Source organism: Leucoraja erinacea, chromosome 25 (genome assembly GCF_028641065.1).
Source record: "Leucoraja erinacea ecotype New England chromosome 25, Leri_hhj_1, whole genome shotgun sequence".
NCBI classification, from domain to species: Eukaryota; Metazoa; Chordata; class Chondrichthyes; order Rajiformes; family Rajidae; genus Leucoraja; species Leucoraja erinaceus.
The window spans coordinates 32,712,900-32,734,951 of record NC_073401.1 but is presented as its reverse complement, the minus strand read 5'-3'; the positions used below and the strand labels follow the sequence as shown (position 1 = coordinate 32,734,951).

Sequence of the window (22,052 nt, the reverse complement as noted above, 5' to 3'; positions counted from 1 at the left end):
GTCAATGTGTCAGCAGGTAAGCTGTTTATTATTTGAGATGAGCGCTGGGCTAGTTTCCCAATAATCTGTCAAGAATAGTCAACCACAAATTAAGTCTGCTGCCAAGGAACAACTACAATTCAATGCTAATTTGAAAAAAATACTCATACAAAGCCACATTCTAGGCCATACCAGTGTGATTTGCAGAGCTATAACATTTTTTTCAGCCTATGAATGTGCTTGGAGTTAACTAGGAAAAAATATCACTGGATAGGCTGAAGAATAAATATAAAATAAACTCATAAAACATGATAAAACTGCTTTCCCGATTTCTCACATTGCACAGCTCTCTGATAATGAGCAAATTTGCCAACATTTTTATTTTAAACACAAACGAAAACCAAACTTTACAATTAAACCTTTCTACATATGTTTCTGCTAGGTAAAATTAAAAGGTATTATAAATTCAAAATTGAATCACTTTCTTTTGCTGCCCTTGCCTCTGTTCTCAATTTCACTTCCCTTTTTCCAGACACTAAAGATGGGTTCCTGCCATTTATGCAGTGATGCTGTGGGCCATTCGTTCAATGGGATATGTTTCTTGCGCATTGTGAATGTTAGAGATATAGGGTTTTTTTTATACGAGCACCACAGTAGTGCGCTGGGTATTGCTGATGCCACCTCACAGCTCCAGTCATCAGGTACAATCCTGTCCTGTGCTGTTTGTGTGGAGTTTGCACGGTTCCTTGTAACTGGATGAGTCTTTAGCAGACGTTCCAGTCTCCACCCATGACACAACGCATGTTATTGGGTTGGAACTTTGGCTGTAAATTGTCAGGAGAAACAGGATGGGGTTTATGGGTATATGGGTTTCTGGGAAATAAATGAAGGAATGGGATCAATCAGATTACTCTGAGAACTAGCACAGGCTCAATTGGCTGAATAGTCTCTTACATTATAAGAAAAATATGAGATGTTGAAACATTAATGTGCAAGTTAGAATAGATCTCTCATGATGTGACACACTATATTAAAAACAAATACTTTTGTTATTGAAAACAAATCCTTTGTTTCTGTCTTCACAGAAGGAGATGCAAAAAAACCTGCCAGGTATAATAATCAAAAGCCTGGTGAGAATGAGGAAGTGAAGGACATCAGCATCAGTAACAACAATACCACAAGACATTTGTGAAAATGAAAATTGATAAATGTCAGATCCAAAAACCTACATCCCAGCTTTTTGAGAGAGATGCTTATGGAGAAAGAGGATGCCCCTTACTGTTCCAAAACTCTCCAGGTATGGAACTGCTTCTGCAGATGGAGGGTAACACATGCAAGCTCAATATGTAAATAAAGAGAGAAAGCAAGAACAGCTATGGGTAGTAGAGCGCTGCAACAGTTAATGCTGCTGCATCCCAGCTCCTGGGACATAGGTTTGGTCCTGGGCTCGGGTGCCATCTGTGTGGAGTTTGCACATTCTTTCTGCACTGTTCGAATAGCCTCTGGATGCTCTGGTTTCCCCCAACATTCCAAAAGACATTTTGATAGATTCATTAAAAGCGATGTTGACATTTTAAATTCTCACTCACAGTCCTTTCTAAATTGCCCCTTAATGTAGACTAATGGCAAAATGAATCAAAGTGGAGATGATAGCATGTGTGAGAGAGAATAAATTGCAGGGCTGCAGGGAAACAAGGAGGGATAATAGGACTGATGGGATTGCTGTCTGAGGTGGCAGGTACCACATAGGCTGAAGTCTTCTGTCTTAGTAAAATTATAAAAGAGCACCCACTTGTTTACCTAACGTTGGGACAAGAAAAATCCTGGAGTCTAAAATGCAGAATCTCATAACAGAAAACATGGAAAAGAATAACAGAACTGTGCAGAATTTGCATGATTTATGAAACGGAAATTATCAGACTAATCCAAGAAAGAAAATGGAAGAGTATATCACAGGAACAGACCCTAGAGCCATCAATGTCTGAAGTGAACGTGATGCCTTATTAAATTAATCCCTTCTGCCTGCATATGATCACTATCTACAAAAATTCATGTGCCTATCTAAAAATGTCTTAAATGCCATTTTCATATCTGCTTCCATCATCACCACTGACAGCACATTCCTGGAACCCACCACCGTTTGTGGCCAGCGCTCAAACACATAAAACCTTACCCTGCAAATCTCCTTTAAACTACGCCCCTCACTTCAAAACTATGCCTTTTCGTCTTTGACATTTCCCCTCTGAGCACAAAGATTATAACTGTTTATCCCATCTAAGCCTCTTGTAATTTTATAATTTGTTCTTCCCTCAGCCAGCGATGCTCCAGAGAAAACAATCCAACTTTGTCCAACCTCTCCTTATGTTTAATACCATTAATCCAGACGGCATCCTGGTAAACCTCGTCTGAACCCTCTCCATATCCTGCACATCCTTTGTGTAATTGAGGAACCAGGATTGCATATAATACTCCAAATGGAGGCCTAACCAAAGTTTTATAAAGCTGCAACTTAACCTCCTAGCTCTAACACTCAATGTCCTGATCGCCTTCTTTACCACTCTCTCTGGATGTAGGAGAATGGGTGGGCCTCTCTCACATTGGTCCTTGCTATTGTCATTCTCTCTTTGTCACTTCCTTTCATGCTTCAAGAATTCTCAAAGCACTTCAACAGTTTTCTGCTCCTTGTCCCACCCTACTGACCATACCTTTCACCCCTTTCCTTACTGATTTGTAGCCATGTTATTGTGAAACAATGGTCCAGAGTTTTTTTTAAATTGTGGGTAGGTAAGGAAGAAAGGATTAGCATGTCAGTAACCTCTCATGCATCAAAGTTACATTTCAAACATTTAGACAGCAAATCTACCAACTGTTTGCCAGATGATTCCTTGCCACTGACTTCAAAACCACAGTCAAATTTGACATTCTTTTAAGTTTTCCTGGTTGTAAAGAAAAAAAAGCAGTTTTTGATCTTTCAAACAGCATTTGATATTTTTTTCTCTCAGCAAGTGCATGATTCTAGTAAACTAGGTCACTGTGCTTTAAATCTCCATATCCCGAAGGAAGCTCTAGAGTTTGGATGTTCATTTAGGAATATGAAGCTATTCCTACTGGAATAGGCAACTCCTGTGAATTTCATTGAACTGCACAATTTGGGTCATTTCATATTATACATCATTCTTAATTTGTAGATGCAATATTTTCTTCCAAGAGAATCAGTTTATGAACAGCGCAAGAACTGACTGCTTTTGTGTTTTTCCCAGATATTTTCATGCATAATTATACATCGCTGTATAAAAAATAAATGCTACACTTATTATGGAACTCAGCAAGTATTTAATTATCTTATAGCATTTTCAAAAAATAAAATGGTCTTTTGTTTACAATTAAAAATGTCACAGACTCTTTTACTAGATAATTATGGCAAATTAATCATGTTTTAAAACTTGATATCAAAACTTTGTTATCCAATATAATTCAAACTTCAAAAATATTTAACTTCTTAACAATAACTGAAAGGACTGATGAGACACAAATCATAAAATAATCCACATGCAATGAATGTGCAAAATAATTAAAACTGCTCCTCACATTCTATAGCTGTTTACATCCAAATGCTAAATTTGTGTAATCTGCATTTTTTTTCAAATTCTGAAACTTGTCTATTGAATGAAAATTTTGTAAAGTTTTTGTAATTTGTAGGTTTACAAATTGTCTAAATCTTGCATGTTGTGGCCAGCGCTCAAACAGAATTTCCGGCTATCGACCCTAGGAAATCTCAGACTTGTCCAAACATGCTGAATGTCAATAACAGACTTGGAATCCCAAAGTTCTTAGTTTGCTATAATGCTGTATGTTACCATTTTGGAATCAAGAAATGATAAGGCTAATTTTATCGCCTAGTTCCGGTCACATGGGGTTTAGATTAGTTAGAGAAACAGCACAGAAACAGGCCCTATTTCCCACCGAGTCCATGCCGGCCATCGATCACCCATTCACACGAGCTCTATGTATTCCCACTTTCTCATCCACTCCCAACACATTAGGGGCAATTTACAAAAGTCAATTAACCTACACGACCTTCGGATGTGGGAGGAAACTGGAGCACATAAAGGAAACACACATGGTCACAGGGAGAACGTGCAAACTCCACAAAGGCAGCACCCGAGGTCAGGATTGAACCTGGGTCTGTGGCACTGTGAGGAATATTTCTGAAGTATCTGACCAATTCTACATGGATTATTTTACAATGAAATGAAAATAAAAAATAGAAAAAATAGAACTATACCTGTAACTTTCCTGGGATAATGGGTGGTACATTTACCATAAATATCAATCCACAAACCAATGAAAAGCCAAATATTCCAAAATAGAGAATGTTCAAAAAATTAGCATTGCTGAATAAAAGCTTATTGATCCTAAGGCAACTCAAGGCACCTCAATAAGCTTAAATTATTCCCATTACATTATATTTATACGGATATTATATATCCAGTCATATAATGTAGTATACCTACTGTAATATTAGATTTTTAATTAGTATTTAGAAATGTTATTATAATGTTGAAAACCTGATGCTCTTCGGCTAATGTGGCATATAAAGGGCTATAAAAGTGTAGAAATGCTGCAAGTTATGAATGTCACAGCAGAAACCCAAGCAAGACATCATGTACTAAAAAGGGAGAAACTGTCCAATATTTTGTGAATAGCCAATACTTTGTGGAAGGTAGACAAAAATGCTTGAGAAACTCAGCAGGTGAGGCAGCATCTATGGAGAGAAGGAATAGGTGACGTTTCGGGTTGAGACCCTTGGGTCACCTATTCCTTCTCTCCATAGATGTTGCCTCACCTGCTGAGTTTCTCAAGCATTTTTGTCTACCTTCAATTTTTCCAGCATCTGCAGTTCTTTCGTAAACAATACTTTGTGGATATACTTATAAACACATTTCAACACATTTAAGATTGTTAAGGGCTTGGACACGCTAGAGGCAGGAAACATGTTCCCGATGTTGGGGGATTCCAGAACCAGGGGCCACAGTTTAAGAATAAGGAGTAAGCCATTTAGAACGGAGACGAGGAAACACTTTTTCTCACAGAGAGTGGTGAGTCTGTGGAATTCTCTGCCTCAGAGAGCAGTGGAGGCAGGTTCTCTGGATGCTTTCAAGAGAGAGCTAGGTAGGGCTCTTAAAAATAGCAGAGTCAGGGGATATGGGGAGAAGGCAGGGACGGGGTACTGATTGGGGATGATCAGCCATGATCATGTTGAATTGCGGTGCTGGCTCGAAGGGCCGAATGGCCTACTCTTGCACCTATTGTCTATTGCCTTCAGACAATAAACGTTCATGAGAAGCACTTGGATATAGAATATTCTGATTCCTTAAAACTAATCTGGTTGTTTGGCCGAGATCAAGGAGAATGAATGCAGGAAAGAATGGTACAGGTAAAGGTTCATTGGTGGTATATCACCAAAAACTTGAATGATAGATCAAGAAAACCAAACATCCAAGATACACTTAATCAGTGGTGCTGATCCATGAACTGGGTCAAACTACAAAATTAGGCAAGTAGATCATGTTAAAATGGAGTAACAATGGTGGTCAGTGCTACTGTGACTCACAAATACTGCAAACAGAAATACTATAAGATGGGAAGTGATGTGGAGGTTGGGTTGCTTACTTGCGATGCAAACAAAAGGTAATTATGCATCAGCCAGTGGGCCATCGGGAGGCCTTACATTGATTTGATAAGGATTAACTGGAAAAATAAGTACAAACTTGCATTTGTACAGCGTTCATTCATGATCACTGGATATTCTAAAAGAGTTTAAAACCAATTTAGTGTGTTGTCAGTTGCATAGAAATATGCAGCCAAAATTGTACACAGCAAGCTCCCACAAAGAACAGAGTGGCTCTCGGATCATTTCTTTCAATGATGTTTAACGTAAAATGGATAAACAGAGATAAATGAAGCTTAAATAGTTGGGCCATTTCCCCCCAGACGGCATGACAACATCAAGCAATTTAATCATTGGATTGTCAAATTTGCAGATGCTGTGCTCCTCTAACTGACAGTTCTCAAATTATCACATTATTAGTATTAAACTTACAGTTGGTTAATAGTTTAATTCCCAAATTTGCCCTTTCACAAAAAACGTCAAGGAAATATCTAGCTTTCATCTGTTAATATTATTAGTTTGGAGGTGATTTGTCAAAAAAATCTCTTCCTATTCAAATTTTCTTTCCCCCTCTCCTGAAGATGTTGAAACTGTAACAAATATTGGCGTATATCCAACTAATTTAAATGTATGTGAATGTTTTATACTTTTTCAGTGCTTGGCAAACATTCTGTAATGGATTCATATTCTTTAATTACGTAACTGAATGCATCACAATAAAACATGATGTTATTTTATGGTATTCTGCTTCCTAGTTTCTCACCGTTCATTGTAAGTGACAAATGCAATGTTCTAGTAGGTTATTTCCACACTAACATTAAGGCTATATAAACCAGAGATTAGTGCAGGAGTAATAATGATTCAAAATGGTAGTTAATTCCTTATGTGCTTTAAACTATTCAGGTGCCATTAAGACAGAACCTGTCTTGAAGTTTGATGCTTCTTAGCCAGGTTACAGGATACAGAATTACATAACTGCAATATATTTCATATCTTTGGAGATGAAGAAAATGATTGGATCAACCATCATTTTACTCAATGGCGCAGCAGGCTCAAGTGGTACATGGCCTAATCATGCTGCTGCTAAAATCAACCATAGTCTACACAAGAGCCAGTAATGTCTGTTGGACAGATTTTAATATTCATCTTTTGTGAAAAGACTTCAGTGTTCTACACAATTTCAAATAGGTTTGTTTAACAAATACAGTTATAAATGTCGTCATTACCCAATTAAATCTTTCCAGTGATGCATTGCTCTACTAATGCACTGCTTTCAAAATGCAGTTTATAACTAGATTTCTACTCAGCGTCTATATTCCCTATATTATGAGAAATAACATTTTAATTTGAACATTGTAAAGATGATTAAATAGCTAGTCTCCAATATCACTGTTTAAAAGGCAATCAACATTGTTTGCATTGTAATTTCATCAGTGTATTCCAAATGCCAATCTAATCTGCTAGATAACAATCATACGAGGTAAAACACTTTATTGGCATATTCACCTTCCAATTAAACTGTTGTTAATTCCATCATATGAAACAAAACTAAATATCAGTTTAGTAGCTGGTTGGCTGAGAGTTGAAGGATCAAAATCCTAAGAAATGTCTGCTATTTAAACCTATATGCCTTCATTTATTTGTTATAGATGTGCCTCAATTTATTTCCCCCAGCATATTAATGCAATCACAAAGAAAATTCTACTTCCTCAGAAGATCAAGAAGATTCGGGCAGTCACCGAACATCAACAAGTGTACGGTGAAAAGCATACTGAATGGCCTGGTTTGATAACTTGAATAATGCAGTGGTAGAGTTATTACAGTGCAGAAACCCGTTCGATCCTGACCATGGGTGCTTTCTGTACGAATGTTCTCCCTGTGACCACATGGGTTTTCTCTGGGTGCTCCGGTTTCCTCCCACATCCCAAAGACGTACAAGTTGTAGGTCAATTGGCTTCAGTAAGATTGTAAATTGTCCCTAGTGTATAAGAAAGCATTAGTATATGGGGTGATCGCTGGTTGGCACAGACTCGGTGGGCCGAAGGGCCTGTTTCTGCACTGTAGCTCTAAAGTTAAAAATAATGCCCAAGAATGGAGGAGGCTGCAGCAAATGGTGGCCATGGCCTGGTCCATCTTGAGTACGGACCTCCCACTATCGATGGGATTTAAAGGAAGTGTTGCAAGAAGGTAGCTAATATCATCAAAGACCCACTGGACTCTGGCCACACATTCATCTTGCTGCTACCATAGGGAAGGTGGTACAGAACTCTGAGAACCATCACCTACAGGTTCAAGAACAACCTTTTCACCATCAATCACCCTGCACAATCCTAACCACAATCGGTGAGACCAAGCGCAGTCTCGGCGATCGTTTAACTGAACACCTCCGCTCACTCCGCCTAAACCTACCTGATCTCCAGTTTGCTAAACACTTTAACTCCTCCTCCCATTCCCACACTGATCTCTCCGTCTTGGGCCTCTTTCAGTGTCACGGTGAGGTCCAGCACAAATTGGAGGAACAGCACCTCATATTTTGCATGGGCAGCTTACACCCCAGCGGTATGAATATTGACTTCTCTAACTTCAAGTAACCCTTGCTTTCCCTGTCTCTCCATCCCTCATCCTTCCCAGTTCTCTGACCAGTCTGGCTATCCCCAATTACATTTTATCTCTGATGGCTTTGTTGTTACCTTTTCCTAGCTAACAATTATCTATTCTATATTTACCTCGACCTCCACCCTCTTTGATGTCTCGTTCATCTTACACTTCCTTATCTCCGTATCTCCTCCTCCCCTGCCTCTCAGTCTGAAGAAGGGTCGCGACCCAAAAAGTCACCCATTCCTTCTCTCCAGAGATGCTGCCTGTCCCACTGAGTTACTCCAGCAGTTTGTGTCTATCTTAGGTATAAATCAGCATCTGCTGTTCCTTCCTACACAATCCTACCTCAGCACCAAATTCTATATATTTTGTACAGGATTGCATTATGTGCTAAATTATCCCACAATATTATTTTGATTAAAATGTTGGAATAGTAGCATTACGTCATAACTGGACTAATTCCAATAAGGCAAATAGGCCTTATTTTCCGAATATTTAAGTTTTTCTTGAAGAGGAAAAAAATGTTTAAAGAGGGCATTGTCTCGTTCAAAAAATTGAAAGTATGGTTGAGTCCAACAGGTTGTGACATTGGTAGCTGTATTAAAAGAAGGGTCTCGACCCGAAACGTCATCCATTCAGATGCTGTCTGACTCGCTGAGTTACTCCACTCTTTTGTGTCTATCAAGACAAATGGGCCATCAGTGCAGGATAGATCGTCTATATTCAGTAGAATTTATAAGAATGTGAGAGGATCTCAAAGTCAAGAATCCTGGAAGATTCCAAATTCAACTCTGAAATCACCCCACCAGATGGGCTTTAGGTCTATTTTATTTTTTTAAAATTTGTATTACCACTTCATCAGTTTAACAGTACATATTGCTTGTATTTCAATATATTGTTATTAGGTTTAACTGATCTTTTACCCCCAAAATCACCTAAGTTACTGATATTTTATGAGCTTTCTTAAACGCTTTGTCCAATGCAACATTTTGGATTTTTTCTTTCCTTGCTGTAAATACATCACAGCAAACATCGCAGCAAACATAATTCTTTTAAGAAACACTAAAACATTTTCTCTGAAAAAATCGAGTTTAAATCTAAATTGAAGCAGCATTTTCCAGGAAAACAGGTACCAATGTCAGGACTTGTGGACGTGTGGACCTGTGGACGTGGGGACCTGTGGACGTGTGGACGTGTGGGCGTGTGGACCTGTGGACGTGTGGACGTGTGGGCGTGTGGACCTGTGGACGTGTGGACGTGTGGGCGTGTGGACGTGTGGACGTGTGGACGTGTGGACGTGTGGACCTGTGGACGTGTGGGTGTGGACGTGTGGACGTGTGGACCTGTGGACGTGTGGACCTGTGGACGTGTGGACGTGTGGACGTGTGGACCTGTGGACGTGTGGACCTGTGGACGTGTGGACCTGTGGACGTGTGGACGTGTGGACGTGGGGACGTGTGGACGTGTGGACGTGTGGACGTGGGGACGTGTGGACCTGTGGACCTGTGGACGTGTGGACGTGTGGACGTGTGGACGTGTGGACCTGGGGACCTGTGGACTTGTGGACGTGTGGACGTGTGGACCTGTGGACGTGTGGACGTGTGGACGTGTGGGCGTGTGGACGTGTGGACGTGTGGACCTGTGGACCTGTGGGCGTGTGGACCTGTGGACCTGTGGACGTGTGGACCTGTGGACGTGTGGACCTGTGGACGCGTGGACGCGTGGACCTGTGGGCGTGTGGACGTGTGGACGTGTGGACGTGTGGACGTGTGGACGTGTGGACCTGTGGGCGTGTGGACGTGTGGACGTGTGGACGCGTGGACGTGTGGACGTGTGGGCGTGTGGACGTGTGGACCTGTGGACGTGTGGACGTGGGGACCTGTGGACGTGTGGACGTGTGGACCTGTGGACGTGTGGACGTGTGGACGTGTGGACCCTGTGGACGTGGACGTGGGGACCTGTGGACGTGTGGGCGGGTGGACGTGTGGACCTGTGGGCGTGTGGACGTGTGGACTTGTGGACGTGTGGACGTGTGGACGTGTGTGGACGTTAGGACCTGTGCACGTGTGGACGTGTGGACGTGGGGACCTGTGGACGTGTGGACGTGTGGGCGTGTGGACGTGTGGACGTGTGGACGTGTGGACCTGTGGACGTGGGACCTGTGGACGTGTGGACGTGTGGGCGTGTGGACGTGTGGACGTGTGGACCTGTGGGCGTGTGGACGTGTGGACCTGTGGGCGTGTGGACGTGTGGACCTGTGGACGTGTGGACCTGTGGACGTGTGGACGTGTGGACGTGTGGACCTGTGGACGTGTGGACGTGTGGACGTGTGGGCGTGTGCACTTGTGGACTTGTGGACTCAACCATGCTTTCAGATTTTGAACTAGACAATGTCCTCTTCAAACATTTTATTTCCTCTTCAAGAAAAACTTGAAATACAAATATTCAGAAAACATTCATGATCTGGTAAAATAAACTTAGTAATTTAAACATTTGTTAATTGGAAGCAATTAATTATTAAGAAATTAAATGTGGAGATGTATGTCAGCAGTCTCTTTTAAAGTTTGCTAAAGTAAAATCAGCTTCTCAAGTCTAAAAAATATTAAGCAGTACGATCAACTAAAACTTATGTCGTTATTAATACACAGCAAAGGACAGTCTTGCAACCATAAGGAATGCCAATCATTGAGACCATCAAAGTATTCAAAGCTCCTCAAACAGTGCTAATTAATATTCCATCTGCATATTGATTTTTAGGTAACATGTTGCACCAAAAGTTACCGTTCTACCTTAACATTTAGAGTGTCTCTGTTTATCATTTAGAGGTTACAGCATCTTCAAAATAGAGTACATTACAGCTGTTGCATTTTAACAACAATTCATAAGAAAATGAAATTATCTTTATACATGCATGTTGCATATGTAACAGAAGAAAATGCTAAATAAATTACAAAAGGCTTCTTATTGCCTTCACAAATGTAAGTTAAAAATAATTAATATGTACAATTATTCTAAAATTGCAGAAAGCCTTACCAGAATGTCCTTCTTCCCAAAACAAATCACACAATAACATTGCTCAACTATTTTAGCTCAATTAAAACCATATTTCGGAAACAAATTTTATTCAGTAGTCACAACATATAAGAAGGTTCCTTATTTTCTAGATAAATTCACAAGTTGCTGGAAGTGACTGAATACATTTTTATTGGGGCTTATATAACCGAAGAAACAGAATTGTACACTACAGAAACTGGCCTGTCCACCTCATACTTGCTGAAAGTGATACCTATTGATGCTAATCTCATTTACCTGCATTACGTTCATATCCCTCTACGCTTTTCCTATTGAAGTACCTATTCAAATGCATTTTAAATGTTCTTATTGTATCTGTTTCTACTACTTCCTCTAGCAGGTCATTCCAGAAAACCACCAATCTTTGTGCATAAACCGCACTTTTCTCCTTTAATTTTCTCCTCACTCACCTTAAACCCGTGCTCTCTAGTTGTAGACTCCCCTGTGCTGGAAAGAAATTATCCATGTCTCTCATAATTTTATAAACCTCTGAAGGTTGGTCCTCAGCCTCCTATATTCCACTGAGAATAAAACCAGTTTATCCAGTCTCCCCTTATAACTCCAGGCAACTTCCAAGTGAATCTCTTCTGGACTATTATTACCGCACCCTTCCTGTAGTGTAGTGATCAGAAATGTACATAATACTCCAACTGTCGTCTACCCAATGCTTTGTACAACTGTAACATGACGTGTCTACTCTTGTATTCAATGCCTTGCCATAAGAAGGCAAGCATAACAAATGGCTTTTTCAATGCCCTTCAACCTACTGTGGACTTGCACGCCAAGGTTCCCCAGCACATCAAACTGTTAATGTTCCTGTTATTTACTCTGTTTGTCCTACCAAGACAAACTTAACTTCAATTAACAATACTGTTGACTTACTCAACTCACATTCATTGTTCTATAAAACATTTGTGGTGTATGAGATTCAGCTGCTCTTTTCAGTTATCTCTTGCACTGCTGTTTTTCATTAGCTAGTATAGATTCTGGCGTAACAATACATTAACAATATGTAATTTGTTCCTAAAATCAAAATTATAGGTTTGTAAAAACATTAACCACAGATTGTCTTAGATTCAGAGATATTAAGGCAGCATTGGGAGCTGCTATATATTGGAACCAAACACTTAGTCAAAAAAATTAGTCTTACCTTGTCGTCAATGTCACTCTCACTGTCACACTGAAAAAAAAAAAAAAAATTAGTTCAAATCTAAAGGCACATTTAAAACTGCCTAATGTATTGCTAATCATTTAGTCCATTTCCGATATAACAAAGAATTAAGAGATTGGTTTAAAGAAATTTGTCAGATTTTCATATGGCCAGAATAACAAAAAGCCAAACTGCAATTTCCAGTTGCTATTCTTATCAACGTGACATAGATCAATGGACAGCTTCCTTGCTGTTTTCAAATGTAATTCCAAGTCCAATGATAAGTTACTCATCTGTGGCGTTTGCTTGGTCTGATGAGCTCAGTTTAGATGTCTACAGGTTCCCATTCCTGGAGTTTCACTATTAACAATAGGAGGAACCCAATCACTTGACAGCCTTTGTTTCCCATCTTTGTGTCAATTGTGCAAAATAAGATCAAATTTGGGAATCAGCTGATTTGTGTACCCGATAATATCACATCACGTGTGGTATTACCCAGTTATCACAAAACAATTCTTATATATTCTTATATTATCAATTTTGATTGACAAAGCACTGACACAATTTAACAGATTGAGGGAACTCCTATAAGTAAACTACCTTTCTTTTTTTTTTAAAAAGGTAGTCCGAACACCCGTGACAGAAAAATGAGGAAAAACTACCAGTAAGTATTTCCTCAGTTACCAGCTGTTCTTTCACTGGGCAGGCTATGCAATCGGAAATTGCTTTTAAGAATTAAGCCAATAACACATTACACAAATAATACTCTAATTACATAATTATGCCTGACGTGCAAAAGGATTGGCATGTCACAAGAAAATTCCAGAGAATATTGTCAAAACAAAATTTGATGTGATAAGAGTACGAGATTGTTAGATTGCAAAGGTTTTGATGAGTTCAAATCTCTATTACACTTGCAAATTACAAGTCTGCACAACATTTACACATAAGTGAGCCTCAAAAACAATAGAACATCAGATTTCAGCCAATGATGATATACCATCTAAGGTTGATGTGTGAGAATGAGCACAGTGTGCCAACTCTAGAGAAACAACCTCATATCAATAAACATTGGCTTCATCTGCCACCAACCAAGGTTATATCACCCCTCTGAGGCTGCTGGCCACTAATAATAGATATGTAGCCATGTTGTGCAGATCCTACAAGCTGGGCTGCAAAATGCTCCAAACTTCTTGGCATAACTGTGCATGTACAGACAACATTTGATGCAAATTATGATTGGCACAGCTTCTATATCTGCAGTGTTGCTGTGAGTTTCAAAGAAAGCCAACATGGCTGGTTGCATGTCAGAAAATTACATGCCAGATGGGTTAATTTGACAGAAATCTGCAGGGATGGAAGTTGTGCACATACCAGCCATAATAAGTGACAATTGTTAATCAGACTAGCCATTTTTGAATTGCAGACGTGGATTGTATGAGTAAAAACTACCAATTCAGATAGTGGAATCCCACAGTTCATCTAGCAGAGGTCACAATTTGAGCTCAATTTCTTGTGATGCCATGTACACTTTGAATGAAGGATTACCACTCCAGTTGCATTGATATCTTTTATTGCCTCACAGGTGCTATGTTTGCCTGCATTCACCTAGATGGATGGGAAACACATATTCACCAAAGTGAAATCTAACCTATAGCCATATTTCCTAAGTTTAATAAAGGTCATTGAATTTAATTCCAGGTCGGTTGGAGGAACTCTCATTTAAATAATTATATGCAAGAAATTGTTGTGAATAGTTCACATCGGCACTGATTCAAAGCTCTGACATCAGTTGCTTTTATGTCCTATTTGATATTTACATTGTAAAATAACGTGCAACATTGAGATGAAGCTTGATGTCTTTAGGTTTCCTTTCAACCAGTAGAAGAGGAATATCTGCAACTAGTGACAATGTGCACCCCCCCCCCCCCCCCCCCCCCCTCGCCTTCCAAGATTAATTTATACAATTCCTCTAAAGGGCCTGCCCCACTTACGCGATTTTTTCGCGACTGCCGGCACCCGTCATAGTCGCAGCAGGTCTCCGAAAAATTTCAACATGTTGAAAATCAGTCGAGGCCCTGACCACGAGGAACAGTGGAGGAAGAGACTGACTTTGGTGCCTTCCCACACAGTGGGAAACTTTGATTCTGCTGTGTGGGGATGTTTTATGTCAAATTCTATAGTGTGTGTTCTTTTATTTTTATTGTATGGCTGTATGGGAATTTCATTTCACTGTGCCATCTGGCACATGTGACAATTAAATGTATCTTGTATCTTGAAATCCAGCGGCAACCAGAAAAAGGTACGACTCTTTGGGCGACAACTCACGGCCATACAGGCATTGCCCCATGACATGTCGACACGTGACGCCTGTATGGTCGTGAGTAGTCGCCCAAAGAGTCGTACCTTTTTCTGGTCGCTGCTGGATTTTCAACATGTTGAAAATTTCGGAGACCGGCTGCGACTATGATGGGTGCCGGCAGTCGCCGAAAAAAATCGCATGTGGAACAGGCTCTTTAAGGAATACTTCAGATTCACAAATATATATGCACCTTCTCAAGCATACGTCTTTCACCTATAATCAAGAATTATGTTTAAATACAACCAGAGTATTTGTTTTATCATTAGATTTTCTGACTCAGTAAGATAAATAACCAGTGCAAGATAAATCATTAATTTCATCAGTACGCCTGAAATTTGTATTTGGTGCTGTGGAGCTCAAGCATTTAAAAATAGCAAACTACCCCATTGACTACCGGTCAATGATATTTTAGCCTCTGTTTTGAATTGAAGCTTGTTAAAATCCAGATCACTGGGAAGAAACCATATATTTTTATAATAAATGTATAATCAGGCTACGATTCAGCAAAGCAGGTGGGTAATCTTAGTTTAGTTTAGTTTAGAGATACAGCATGGAAACAGCACTGAGTCCACATCGACCAATGATAACCCATTCACACTAGTACTATCTATCTATCTATCTATCTATCTATCTATCTATATTTAAAACTCTGGCCCCATCCGACCGACTGCCGACCGGCGCCCTTCCTGCCTTTCGATTCGTGTCCGATACTCGCAGATGTCCAATCGGAATGGCCAATGCTCGCAGATGTCCAATCGGAATGGATTCATTTGCATGTACGGCTGCCGGCTGCATTTCTTCCTTTGATTCATTGCCACGCCCAATCCAGACGCTCAATCTCCGAGATATTTTCCATTTCGGTAGAGATTTCGCTTTTCTTTCTAAGTATCCGCTCCTCATTTCATTTTGTCGTGTTGAAGTACATGTTTTTAATCAAATCCTTCTCCCCCCCACCCCCAAGTAAGTATTTCAAAAATAAACAGGCTTCTCCATTTACATGTCAGCTTCCAACACACTTCGAAACAAAGTTGCAAGACAGGAACACTGAACTTTTCACTGCTGCAGCAGGCAGGGGAGGTGCCATTGGATTTTTTTTTTTTTTAAAGAGGCAGGGCAGTGCTGGAATCTTACTTTTGAGAACGGCTTCAGTTCCATTGGAGGAGACGGGTGCATGGTGGAATATTGGGTTGGGGGAATCACACCATTGGGGGAGCAGACCCAACGGGTCTGCACTTGGTCTAGTTAATATATAAAACTCAAACCCATCCGTCCGCCTGCAGTACGGATCCCTTCCTTCCTTTTGATTCGTTGACGGCTGCTCCTTCCTATCAGCTTCCAACACACTTCGAAACAAAGTTGCAAGACAGGAACACTGAACTTTTCACTGCTGCAGCAGGCAGGGGAGGTGCAATTGAGGGAGGCAGGGGAGTGCTGGAAACTTACATTTGGCAATGGCTTCAGTTCCATTGGAGGAGACGGGTGCATGGTGGAATATTGGGTTGGGGGAATCACACCATTGGGGGAGCAGACCCAACGGGTCTGCACTTGGTCTAGTTATATATTAAAACTGTATGGCTGCCGCCTGCCGTCTGGCGTCCGGCTGCCTTTCTGCCTTTTGATTCGTTGACGGCTGCTCCTTCCTATCAGCTTCCAACACACTTCAAAACAAAGTTGCAAGACAGGAACACTCTGAACTTTTCACCTCAATGGGATATCACAGCAAGTGCTTCAACAGGAGGAGGAGGGCCAATTGGTATTGCAATTGGAACTGCTGCAGCAGGCAGGGAAGGTGAAATTGGAATTTTTTTTTAATCCACTGCTGAGGGAGGCAGGGGAGTGCTGGAATCTTACATTTGGGAACGGGTTCAGTTCCGTTGGAGGAGACGGTGCATGGTGGAATATTGGGTTGGGGGATCACACCATTGGGGGAGCAGACCCAACGGGTCTGCACTTGGTCTAGTCTTACATATTAGGGAGAATTTACAGAGGCCGAATAACCTACAAACCTTCACGTCTTTGGAATGTTGTAGGAAACCGGAGCACCCGGAGAACGGCGGTCACAGGGAGAACGTACAAACTCTGTACAGACTGCACCTATGGTCATGATCGAACCCGGTCTCTGGCATTGTAACTCTACCCTGTGCCGCCCCACAACGTATACTGTATGAATTTCTCTGCCAAGGGCCCAAGTTGAAGAATGAATGAACACAGTTTAAATTTAACTGCAGAAGTCTGAGACAGAAAGAATAAATTGTTCAGAGGGGTTCCCAATAAGTAGCTGTAAACATTTCTCATTTTCACACACTTTTGTTATTGCCATTCTGGTATTCTGCATTGTGTTCTAACGTAGAGGATTGACATAACACTTCAGATTATGCCATCTGAATACTCGGGGTTACTTATCCACTTTACTTCAATTAAAGATGGGGAATAATACGGGGTGTTAAACCATTCATCACCCCGACAAAGAGCACAGACGAGAAAGAACAAAGATACTGAACTTAATCATCTACGAAGCAACAGAAGTCGCATCACCAGCACATGAGGGTTGATCACGTGACAACCTCGACAGGTTGATGCATGTGAAATCGCACTAGGTTTGCCACAGTCTCAGCCATTTGAACTGTTGGGAGCACTGTGTGATGGTTCATGTTTTCCAACCAGCACATGTTGTGGCCACAACTACGAGCTGGGTGATGAGCAAATGTCAGTTTGAACTATCAGGCCCTCAAGGTTCTTGTCTCTGTTACCTGACTCTACACTTGATCTCCTGCATTCTGAGCAACTAAGGTTTCAATGTCATCAATGCGGAAAAAACAGTCTTAGAAGAACAAAAATCATTTTAAAGAGTAACACAACCTTTGAATGTCACAAAGTATTTTACAGCCAATTGCCTTTCAAGTGTGGTTATTATTTTTATGTTGGAAATACAATAGAAAATTTCCATATAGAAAATTCCCATAAAGCATGTCATAGATGGCCATTTATTTTAGTAATTTTCTGGACAAGATATATATGGGCTTTATCTTCTTCAAATAATGCCCTTAGATCTTTTATTTAACTATGTCGATGGACATGGTTAGCTTTTAACCAGAAAGATTATGCAACTCTCGTCTCAGCTTTGAAGGGCCAAGATATGCTGTGAGATATGAATTGACAACTTTCTGGCCCAGAGGCAAGAACATAACTGCCGAGCCATAGCAAGAATGAATTCATTAGCTCATTTTCCTCTGTGGAATGAATTGCTACTTTTTAACAAACACAGGAGTATTGAATAAAAAGCAACTGCAGATGATGGGCTATATTAAAGACAGAAACAAAATGTTGGAGAAACTCAGCCAGTCAGGCAGCATCTCTGGAGAAAATAAATTGGTGACGTTTGGGATTGGGACCGAACTTTAGTGATTTGAGAGTCGATTATAAAGGATGAGATTACACAGTACTTAGAAGTTCACGATAAAATAGGCCAAAGTCAGCATGCTTTTGTGAAAAATTTGCCTGACAAATCTGCTGGAGTTCTTTGAGAAAGAGGGGAGGCTGTAGATGTTGTTTCTCTAGATTTTCAGAAAGCCTTCGATCAGGTGTGCACGTCAGGCTGGAAGGGTAGATGAGAGCCCATGGTATTGAAGGGAAGATACTAGCCTGGATAGAGAGTTGGCTGGATGGCAGAAGGCAAAGAGTTTCAATAAAAGGCACTTTTTCAGGTTGGCTGCCATTGACTAGTGGGGTTCCACAAGGGTTGGTGCTGGGGCCGCTTCTCTTCACTTTGTATATTAATGATTTGGATAAGGGGACTGAAGACTCTGAGGCCACGTTTGCAGATGATGCTAAGATAGGTGGAGGGGCAGGCAGTGTAGAGGAAGCAAGGACTCTGCAGAAGGACTTGGACAGGTTAGGAGAGTGGGCGGATGAAATTCAGTATGGCAAAGTGTGGAGTTATGCATTTTGGTAATAAGAATTAAGGTGTGAATTATTTTCTAAATGGAGAGTGAATTCAGAAATCAGAGGTGCAAAGGAACTTGGGAATGCTGGTGCAGGACTCTCAAAAAGTTAATTTGCAAGTCAGATAGGTAGTAAGGAAGGGAAATTCAATGCTATCAAGAAGACTGGAATACAAAAACAGAGATGTAATGCTGAGGCTCTATAAGGCGCTGGTCAGGCCGCATTTGGAGTACCGTGAGCACATTTGGGTCCCATATCTGAGGAAGGATGTGCTGGCTCTGGAGAGGATCCAGAGAAGGTTTACAAGAATGATTCCAAGAATGAGTGGGTTAGCATATGATGAGCGTTTGACAGCACTGGGCCTGTACTCGCTGGAGTTTAGAAGGTTGAGGGGGGACATCATTGAAACTTAAAGAATAATGAAAGGCATAAATAGAGTGGATGTGAAAAGGATGTTTCCACTTGTGGGAGAGTCTAGGCCCAGAAGTCATATCCTCAGAATTAAAGGGCTCTCTTTTTAAAACGAAGTGAGGAGGAACTTCTTTTAGTTCTTTAGTTTAGTAACTTCTAACTAGAGAGTAGTTAATCTGTGGAACTTATTGCCACAGAGGGCTGTGGAGGCCAAGTCAGTGGATATTTTTAAGGCAGAGATAGACAAGTCTTTGATTAGAATGGGTGTCAAGGGTTATGGGGAGAAGGCAAAAAATGGGATTAGGTAACTCCAGCAATTTGTGTCTGTCTCAGAGGAATATTTAAAATGACTGAACAAATATTATGACTGAATGCTCTTGATAGAACTCTGTTAAAATTAGCAGTGCTCTTGAGGGTTAGAAATGAATACAAAAAGAAATATTAAACATGATGACATATAAATGCCCCCAACAAGTCTCGACTAATGTACAGAACACATTTGATGCTCATTCTTAAAACATGAAAGCAACTTGCCACAAAAACACAAACGCTCCTTAAAATAAAAAAATAAACATATTAGAATAATTACACAAAATGGAAATGAGCTATATGGATAATTTTAAAGTTCAAAGTAAATCTCTCTTGTTTAAACAAAGTTGTCATTCTGTACAATAATGTAATAATTTAAAAGCTTGCCTGAGTCTTAACAATAAAATTGCCATATCAGGATTGATCCTGTAACCTTATCAACTAACAGATTAGAAAGCTCTGCATTCCTGCCACATCTAGTAAAGAATGGTGATGGACAATTAAATGGTGAGAGGAGGTGGCTTCAAAAGCATTTCCATGCTCAACAAAAATGCAGCGCAGCAATAATGTGTCGAAGACAAAGCAGAACAACTTGTTATCATGCTAAGCTATAAATGCCGTTACTGAAAATCCATCTTGGGTTTCATTCTGTAATCTCTGTCACAGAACTCAATCTACAGCCACTTTAATTCTCTCCATGTGGTATCAAGAAATGGCTTTGGGGACTGGATGCAGTGAAGGGTATGAAACCAAAGAATCTCATGGCTATAGTACTGAAGACTTGTACTCCAGAATTAAATAGCTGCGCCTTTAGCACTGGCATCCACTCAACAATATGGAAAGTCTTCCCATTATACGCTGTCCATAAAAAGCAGAACAAATACAATCTGGGTAATTATGACATCAATCAATTCTCAATCAGCAACAAAGTGATGGAAACTGTCACCAGCAGTACTATCGATAGCAATTACTCACTGATAACTGTGTCATCAATGCTTAGTTTGGGTCTTGCCAAGACCACTTAGCTCCATATAGCATCACAGCGTGGGTCCAAACACAGATCAAAGAGCTAAATTTCATAGGAGAAGCAAGTTTTTGTTCTTGTCAAAAATACAGCATGCAAGTTACAGTGACAAGATGGGCTTGAGGGAAAACATTCCACTGGATGGAGTCATATCTGGCTCAAAGCAAACTGGTTATGACCATTAGTAGTCAATCATCCCAGTTTCGGAACACAGTTCCTCAGGTTACTGTCCTTGGCCACACAACCTTCAGATTGCTTGTCAATTCTTTTTTTCTTCATGAGATGTCAAATATAGAGTTATTCTTCAATAACTGCAAGGATCAATTCAGCTGCAAGTCTTCAGAAATGCAGATGTCCACACCAGAATACAGTAAGGCCTAATACAGGCTGATTACATCAAATGCCAATTCTGTCAACAAGCTCCAGACAATGAACTTCTCCAACAGGCATTTGTCATCATCACCAGGTCTAAATCCTGAAACTCTTTACCCAAGAACATTATGACAAAATCAGCATTTTACCATCTTCTCAAGGGCAATTGGAGATAAGCAATACTGGTCTTGCCAGTGAAAATTGTAGCTCAAAAAATGAATAAAGATTATAAAAACATATTGAAATAAATATTCCAAGTCAAAGCAACAGTTATACTGAAAGTCAAGGAGAAACAACAAAATGTTAAGCTTTTGTGATTGGCCTCAAGCAATAAAAAGGGTACAGAGTTGTTCAGCTTCTTTAACATAGTGCACCTCAAACAGGCAGAAGGAAACTTTGTACACCTACAATTAGTGTCCATAACTCCAGCACAAACGTGACAACAGGATTAGCTGGAATGTATGATATGGCTAAATAATTCAATGGCGGCTATTGCTTAGACTTAAAATGAATAGTTATTTGCCTGAAGTAATATGGGGCTGTTAGCCACCATGGAATCATCAATCATATATCACATAACTATTCTCTCTCTCTCTCTCTGCCCTCTCTCTCTACCCCCTCCCTCTCTAGCCGTGCCTGCGCAGTTGGGGGCTTTACGTGAGTGGATAGGGTGAGGGATGGGGTAAAAGGAGCAAATTAATTATGTTAATATAATATCAAGGGGGGGGGAGTTAGTGTGTGTGTGTGTGACGCCGCTGGACGCCCCTCCCCCGCAACCACGCGTTGAGGGGACGGGACCCAACTAGTCCCACTTAGTCTAGTAACATTCAAAAGTGGAGAATAATAAATTTGGCAGGTAGAATGAGAATGAGAAAAGTGGTAACTCTTTGCACCCATTTCTACCCTCTCCCTAATGATCCTCTAGCTTCACAATTCAAAACTCTTCAATCCTTTCACACAACTCTTCAACCACCTAGTATCTGCCCTTCCTCTCTTCTGGCTTTCCTTCCCCCCCTCCCCCCCTACAGTCTGAGGATGGGTCCCAATCAGAAACATCACATATTCATCATCTCTAGAGATGCTGCCTGACCCACTGAGTTACTTCAGCACTTTGTGTATGTTTTTATAAACCAGCATCTGCAGTTGCGTGGTTCTAAAGAGG

The 22,052-nt window shown here is 40.6% G+C and overlaps 1 protein-coding gene across 1 annotated transcript in view; it reads right to left on the bottom strand.

Moving 5' to 3' along the window:
• The window catches only part of fbrsl1 (fibrosin-like 1), a 529,496-nt gene that overhangs the window by 154,004 nt on the left and 353,440 nt on the right, over positions 1–22,052 (bottom strand). Inside the window, 1 exon segment of the mRNA XM_055655520.1 lies at positions 12,471–12,500. Coding sequence (XP_055511495.1) covers positions 12,471–12,500 — 30 coding nt within the window.